The 8,365-nt window shown below is 35.2% G+C and overlaps 1 protein-coding gene across 1 annotated transcript; it reads right to left on the reverse strand.

The window, feature by feature from the left end:
- Nucleotides 1-3,090: 3,090 nt before the first annotated feature.
- LOC140862060 (uncharacterized) lies at nt 3,091-5,756 on the reverse strand. Its single transcript, XM_073265065.1, has 5 exons — nt 5,350-5,756; nt 4,299-5,248; nt 4,011-4,254; nt 3,814-3,919; nt 3,091-3,723 (listed from the first exon to the last, which is right to left on the reverse strand). Exons 1-5 carry the CDS (start codon nt 5,754-5,756, stop codon nt 3,091-3,093), a joined length of 2,340 nt encoding a protein of 779 aa, XP_073121166.1.
- Nucleotides 5,757-8,365: the final 2,609 nt, after the last annotated feature.

Consider the following 8,365-nt stretch of genomic DNA (forward strand, 5'->3'; position numbering starts at 1 on the left):
GAAACTCCAGAAATTGAAATGATATTATGATTTGAAAGAATATTTTGCGAAACTACCATGATGAAACAGTATAGATGAGGTAAACAGGTGGTAGTTATGAACAGATTTATTGAAATTACTGTATACGATGATTTGTCTGTATGATCAAATCACTGAATTGTGATTAGATTCGTTGCAATAAGAACAGTAAGCCACGAAATAATGTTTCAGATTGAAACATTGGGTTTACTATTAAATTGTAATACAGATGATCCGAAGACTTTGAGTACTTTTTGAGGTAAAGGTACAGTTTATTATCCTTGAATTGGAAGAATAGTCAGAGAAGATGAATCGAATTTCGAGAATGAACTTCACTTGATATGGTACCGATTATCAACAGTTCTGAATACTTTGAAATCTGTGAATATAACACAGTATTCTATGATTAATGAATAGTCCGAATAGACTAATCAGATTTTTGCAGAATACACTGTATAAGATGTGAATAAAAGTTATCTATTCAGATCTGTGAAGAAGATAGAGATATGATGAAAGTACAGGAATGATTAAAATCTATTGTCAGGATTAAGACTTTAGATTTATTTTACAGAATGTGGCATTGATTGATTGATTGATGTTATGAGAGTTGATTATATATGATTACATTATACCATTCTTCGATTGATGGATTATCCGAGTTGATTTTCCAGATGTTGAGAATATTATCAGAACTTTAATACCTGATTCGGTATTACTTGACTTGATGTGTTGCCACTTGATGATTATAATTCCTGTAACAGCTATTGAGCCGATTTTGAGATAATGCTATAAGGATATGATGAAAGAAAATCCGTTTTCTTTGTGTTGAAATGATACTACTGAAGTATATGACATCAAATCAGACATGATTTGTCGATATCAGATCAGATTTGATTTAAGACACACAAAGATGATGAATATGAATCTGTACGAAGTGAGAACAGTGAAGAAGAAACAGAATTAATAATTGAATGATAGATATAACTTTGAAGCTGAAACTGATTAGTTAAGCGGAAAAGTTATTCTTGAAATATCATTTAATTCAGAATTGAGAAAGAGCAGAGGTTAATTTACAGATTCAGAATATGAAGTTGAATACTGATCTTGAAGCGATGAATAGAATGACAGTATAGACTTGATATATCTTCTATGCAGAGCATAGAATGATATAGAAAAAAAACAAGTCGTTACTGAAACTGAATTTCACTGAATGAGATGTCGGACAGAATTGATAATTTTATTGAATGAATTATTCTTTCCAATTTGATATGAAGGATCAGATTGTTCCACGTATCTAGTATACGAAAGTGTCAGTTAGCTTCTTCCCATGTACTTTAATCAGATGAGTTAGATATTGAAAATATTCTGAGTTAAGTCGATTATTCGATAGATCCTTGATTTGGGAAAAAGACATCTCTGAAAGATTTCTTTTCAATTATTTAAAGTACAACTGAATAGATATCGAATACAAGAGACTAGAAGCAGATTCGAAGAAAGAATCTGATAAGAGATGAAGAGATGAGATACGAAGTTCAGAGCTATATGATTGAAGTGATAACTTCAGATAATTATTCAGTCTATTAGATTGAATAGTTCGATTGAATGTGATTTCGAGGACGAAATCATTTCTTAGAGGGGAGGAATTGTAAGGCCCGAAAATATTAAATTATTAATTATGGGATTTGAGAATTTAATTCTATATTATGGGCTAATATTGATTTAAGAAGTGAAAGAAATTATAGATTTAATTTCCGAGTTGAAAATATTTAATTTGGAATTTTCTGGATTTTGAGAATTAAATTCCGAGAATTCTTAAATTAAAAGAATAAATATTCGATTTGAATATTTATGCAATTTGAGATTAAATTCCATATTTCGGGAATTAAAAAAGATTAATTTTGAAGATACAACCCGATCAGGGACTGATTTGAGAATATCGAAGATTCGAGGACTAAAGAGTAATAGGCCGGGATTATTGATTTATTCCGAATTTATTTAATTTTAATCCGAGTATATTTAATTTGGGAATATTTAGAGTTTCGATTTAAATTCTAATATTCTTAAATTATTTTAGATTGAAATTGAATTAAAACGAAGGCCGAGGACTGAATTGCAATTAAAGAAGACTTGAGAGACTAAATTGCAAATATGCAATACATATCTGATTTTACATTAGATTATCAGCATGAAACGTGTTTGTAGCATAGGAAATTCAGAAAAGGAAAGGGAGAAAATCGAACAGAGGCCGAACCCTCTTCATTTTACTCTATTTGTTGAGTCGAGTTAAATAGAGTCGATATGATTTATTTAACGCTTTTGATATGTTGCTTATACTGAGATGATTTGTCATCGAAGTTTATCCGGCTGTTGCTTTGTTTTGTATGTGTGCATTGCAACAGATGGGGGCAGGAGCTAGTCTGAGAGGACGTTGATAGCTCGGAAGCGAGATTTAGAAAGTGTGGACTCGGGTTTTAAGTTAAAAAACTTGACATGAAACTTAAGTTTTAGAAGCTCACTTTTAAGACTTGGTGTAGCTTGTAGTTTCATGCCTTTTGAGCTATTTATTTGATGTAATAAATGCATGATTTGATGTTAGGAACTTGATATATGAATGTATGCATGTTCTTAGCTTTTACAACATGTTTTAGAATTGAATTTGATAGCTTGGAATGGATGGAAAGGATCAAGAATGGCTGCTGAAAAACTGGGTGAAATTCTGCCCAGGAAGCACCCGAGCTGCAGTTTTTAGCAGCCCGAGCGCGAGCCTTCTGTTTTGGAAAAGATCAGGGGCGCCCGGGCGGTAGTTTTTAATCGCCCGTGCCCACCCCTTTTTGAAAAAAAAAATAAAAAAAAATTTCTTGATCCTTATTCTTTCCTTATTAGATTAATAATGCTTATTTATTAATTGCCTTAAGATTTGAGATTAGCAACCCGAGGCTCTCACAGGAGAGTTCATACATAAACATTAATAATAACAATAATAAAACTAATAAAAGTTCATAACATAAATTTTGAAGTACAAAGAGTGTCTTCACTCATACATAACAAAAAATGATATAAAAGTGCAAAACATCATTTTTTTCTGTTCGATTCCCAGACACCCTCATGTTCTGTTCTAAAGTATGTTCCATGTACGGGAATCTCATGAGTAACAACGTTGTCAATTGGTCGACTCTTGGGAATATTAGTCGAACAATCATCCTCCCCCTCATGACACCTATTTGGCACTGGGAGCACAATAGACCATCCTTTTCTTGCTGGGTCATCAATATAAAAGACTTGATTGACTTGACTTGCAAGGACAAATTCATCATTCATGTGCCCTCTTTTGTTCAAATTGACCAAGGTGAAGCCACATTCGTCGTTTTTTATTACTCCTTTGTCATTCGCAACCCAAGCGCACTTGAAAAGCGGAACTTGAAATTGATGATAGTCCAACTCCCATATTTCTTCAATCACTCCATAGAAAGACACATCAGCCATCAAAGGATTTTTATCTTTGGCACTACTAACAAGCATGATGTTTGCAACTAGAGAAACCCCACTATTTTGGCAAACTCTCTCATCATCTCGCGCCTTTGTCTGGTATAAATTGCTATTTACCACATAACTACTATACTTGATGCATTGGGAGCGTGGTCCATGAGCCAACCAAGTCAATGTCGATGCCGTTCCACCATTGCGGCTGTCTATTTCAGCAGCCACCTGAAATTTATTTAATTTGAAAGAGTGATTAAAATAGTAGATGCAACTTACCGCAAAATGCTTCAAAAAATATTTATTCATCCACCCAACCTTTGCACGAAACCAGTCAATGAACCTCTTATTGTGGGCATCTTGTATCCATCTTTCATCTTTCTCTTTTTTCGGAAATATCGATTTCAGAAAGGTCTTGTGTTCACTGTGGAAATATTTTTCCATTAATTTTTAAAAGACAGCAGATATTGACAGATAAAAGAAGGGCAGAACTAAGTGTTAATGCAATAACTTACATTATGTAGGGAAATACTTCTCCAGTATTTTCCAGCACAGTCAAATGTGCTTGTAGCATATCACTTTGTCGCACTGTCTTTGGTGTGTTACATGCTAAGAAGCCAGGAACGTTTGAATTGGGGTCTCGGATTGATTGAGGGATCCCAACAGGATCAACTCCATTGAGGTATTCAGAACAAAACTCAATTGCTTCTTCTGCTGAATATCTCTGAACAATGCAACCTTCAGGATGTTTTCGACTGCCTACATAACTCTTAAACACTTTCATGCATCTTTCGAATGGATACATCCAGCGAAAGCAAACAGGTCTACATAATCGGACTTCTGGAAAAGATGGACTATTAAGTGCACCATAACATCAAAGAAAGAAGGGGGAAAATACTGCTCCAATAAGCAGAGCTTAACAACCAAGTCAGATTGTAGCTTATCTAACTTGGCTACATCTATAACCTTACTACAAATATCTTTGAAGAAGAAGCATAATCTTATGATGGCGTATCTAACATGTTTTGGCAGCGCATCACATATGAGTATTGGCAGAAAATGCTGCATTAGAACATGACAATCATGAAATTTCAAGCCAGACAACTTCAGCTCAGACATGAACACAAGATTCTTCATGTTCGATGAGTAACCTTCTGGAACTTTTATATCCATTAACGACTGGCACACTTGTAACTTCTCTTTTTTTGTGAATGAGCATGCACTAGGAGGAAGATATGTTTTTTTCTCACCAAATTTAGGTCTCAATTCAGGCCTAACTCCCATTTGAAGCATGTCCAATCTAGCTGCCACATTGTCCTTAGTTTTTCCTTTAACATTCATCAAAGTATTAATGAGGGATTCAAAAACATTCTTCTCGATGTGCATCACATCGAGACAATGTCTAACATGCAGGTGTTTCCAATAAGGAAGATTGAAAAAAATTGACTTCTTCCAACATTTTCTGAGATCTGTTGCTCCTAAATCCTTTTCCTCTGTACTGCCTTCCACATTATTCTCCTTCTCCTTCTTTCTCTTTTTACCTTTCACAATGATCTTCTTTCCAAACTCACACTTTATGTTCGAAAGCTTGTCATATAAGGTAACCCCAGATAATGGTGTAGGTGTTTCTCCATGTTCTTCTACGCCATTGAACTCCTTAGTTTGCCTCCGATAGGGATGAAACCGTGGTACCAAAAAAATGACATTTTCCTCCCATTTTTCAAATGCTTTGCATAAGTATTTTCTCCGCATACTGGACATGAAAAATAACCATGTGTAGTACATCCACTAAGGTTACCATAGGCAGAAAAGTCATTGATGGTCCATAATAAAACTGCTTTAAGAGTGAAAAACTGTTTTCGATAAGCATCATAGACACCATCAACTCCTTCCCACAATCGTTGCAAATCTTCAACTAGCACATCAAGGTAGACATCTATATCGTTACCTGGCTGTTTAGGTCCAGAAATGAGCATAGTTAACATGATGAATTTCCTCTTCATGCACATGTTTGGAGGCAGATTATATGTGGCCAACATGACTGGCCAGCAGCTGTACCGGCTACTAAGGTTGCTATGAGGATTAATGCCATCAGCTGCAAGTGCTAAGCAAAGATTTCTTGGCTCACTTTCAAAGTCGGGCCACATATGATCAACCAACCTCCAAGATGGTGAATCAGATGGATGAAATAACTGACCAGCAACTCTTGTGGTTTCTTTATGCCAAGTTAAATTTTTTGAGGTCTCTAAAGATTTATACATACGTTTGAATCTTGGTATGGGGGGGGGGGAAAATACCACATCACCTTGGCAGGAACACCTTTCTTCTCAATGTTATTCTTGGTTAGCTTCCAACGCGACAAGCCACATTTAGGGCAGCTTACACAGTATTTATATTGTTTTCTATAAAGGATGTAATCATTGAAACAAACATGTATCTTTTCATGACTCAACTACAAACAACTCAATGTCTTTTTTGCATCATACGTTGAGGATGGCAGATTGTGATTATCCGGTAGCATATCCCCAAAATCTGTTAATAGATCTGAAAATAGAGCATCGCTCATCCCATGCCTTGCTTTGGTATTGTACAGTTTCACTAGTGCACTCAACTTTGTGTAACGCTTACATCCATTGTACAATGGTTTCTATGCGTCCTCCAAAAACTTCACAAATTCTTCTGGATTTTCTGTGTAGTTCTCGTATGCTGCCTCACACATATTAGTTGTTTCAAAGTCTTTGTGATAATCATTAGTTGGATCCTGGTTGGTACTCCAATTTACTCTATCATTTTCGGCAGACTCGCCATGCCAAATCCAATTGACATAATTTTGACTAAAACCATGAAAAAAAAGATGCTCTCGAATCAACGTAACCGGTCCTTTTTTCAGATTTATACATTTGCAACAAGGACAATGAATTAAATTGGGGTCAACGTGGAGATTTTGCAAACAACTGCTGATGAACTGTTCAACACCCTCCTCATACTGTTTAGATCTTCTATCCGAGTGAATCCAAGATTTATCCATAATTCACAACTTATCTTCGACAAACAATTAAATGTATGAAATTTATGTATAAAAACAAATACTAAAATATTAATATACAAGAATCATGAATTATTTCCACTTCAAGCACTAGTTACTTGGTTTTTGAAAACCAAAGGGATTTTTAAAAAAATGGATGGCTTACAACCACCTCTATAACGCAAAACATCAATGTGACTCCAAAAATCAATGCTAGTTTTAGGAATAGTTCCAGAAAACAATTTTAAATTCAAATATGACCGAGCCAAGCTCAAATACAGGAAACTGTTTTCAAAATAAAGAATGAATACTTTTGGTTTCAAAGAAAAAACTGGAAATTAATTTTACTAGTGAACATAAATAAAAAATGCACTATGACAAATATTGTAAGCACAGGGAGAAAATATTCAGAAAATGCACTGCCACTAAGATTAACAGGGAAGGACCACTAAAACATGATTGATACAAGAAGATATTCACTACAACGAAACTTATAACCACTATGACAAATATTGTAAGCACAGGGAGAAAATATGTAACACTCGGAAATTTTAAAGCGTAAATCTGCATGCATAATTAGGAGAAATTAATTTTTAATTAAGAGTTAAATGTATTTATGTGATATTATGTGATTTATATGCATGATTTAATTTATTTTAGCATTTAGCCTATAATTATGGAAATTCTATATTTTTAAGGAATTTATTATTTTTGATCGCATAGACGGGACCGTGGACGGACGAGATACCAAAATTCTTAGCCAAAAATATTTTATGAGTTTTAAGAGCCTTAAAATAATATTTTAAGGTATTTTGTCAAAAAAATTTTAGTATTTACTTATATATTTATTTAAGAATGGATTTTTGGCCAAAATAAGTCATTTTAATGACTTTTATTGATCTTTAAAAATCCTTTAATATTATATTTCGGGATTTATTATTATATATCAGATTAGTAGGTATTTTTAAAAGTTTAAAATCTTATATTTATGTTATATTATCTACCTAATTAATTTATATTAGTTATTATCCTAAATCTACCCAAAATTAAACCCCAAAATCATTCCCTACCCTACGACTGATCTGATCAGCCGCCTCCAACCCCTTTCTCCAACCTTTCTCACGCCTCTTTTCCAGAAACACAGCCTCCATAGCCAATCAAGCAACTTCCTTTGGTGATTTTGGTCCGTTCGTCGTCCCGGAGACCCGTAAACGCATCAATCTTCATTCAAAGATTTAAAGACATGTCTAAAACTTTTATTTGGCCACCATATAAGCTATTAATCATGCATGACGTGTTTTATATCAGACTTTTCATGGAAATTTCAAGTTTATGTATGTATGCTTTGTATTGATGCATGTTCTTGCTTATTTGGGTCATGATTCACGTTTTTTCCAAGCATGGTATGGTCCAGGGCTGAGGGCTCAAGTCAGAGGGGTCCCAGGGTGTCTTAGGGTCGAGTTGGTTCAGAGTTTTAAGGTGTCATAGGCTGGAAACGAAGCTATTCACTTCTAATGCACGCAGACGCGCAGGTTAGGGCTTTGGGAAGAGAGGGGTCGTTCTCCTTCCTCAAGCCATGGATTTGTGCGTGGTTTGTTGGGCTTAAAAGATTTAGATGTTGGCTAAAATTGAGAAGTGGTTTCATGGTCTTTGGTTGTCGGAGGAAGCCGCAAAAAAAAAAGTTTGGCGACTGCTCAGTCTACGCGCGAGGAGGAGGAAGGCGTCTGGTGCAGAGCTTCGTTCTCACTCCTCGGGCCATGGTTTGGTATGATTCTTGTTGTGTTAGAACCCCGTGGATGTGGGCTATCCATGGGCGGTGGTTCTCCGGCCTGGGGCGGCCGGAGC

Source organism: Henckelia pumila, chromosome 4 (genome assembly GCF_033568475.1).
Source record: "Henckelia pumila isolate YLH828 chromosome 4, ASM3356847v2, whole genome shotgun sequence".
In the NCBI taxonomy this organism is placed as follows: domain Eukaryota; kingdom Viridiplantae; phylum Streptophyta; class Magnoliopsida; order Lamiales; family Gesneriaceae; genus Henckelia; species Henckelia pumila.

Excerpts from the sequence above, each read along its gene's own strand:
- LOC140862060 (XM_073265065.1), bottom strand. The coding sequence starts at position 5,756 with ATGTATAAATCTTTAGAGACCTCAAAAAATTTAACTTGGCATAAAGAA. Across the intron at positions 5,249-5,349 it reads TATGATGCTTATCGAAAACA|TATGCGGAGAAAATACTTAT; the intron begins GTTTTTCACTCT and ends TTTCATGTCCAG. Across the intron at positions 4,255-4,298 it reads CCTGTTTGCTTTCGCTGGAT|GCAGTCGAAAACATCCTGAA; the intron begins GTATCCATTCGA and ends AGAGTTATGTAG.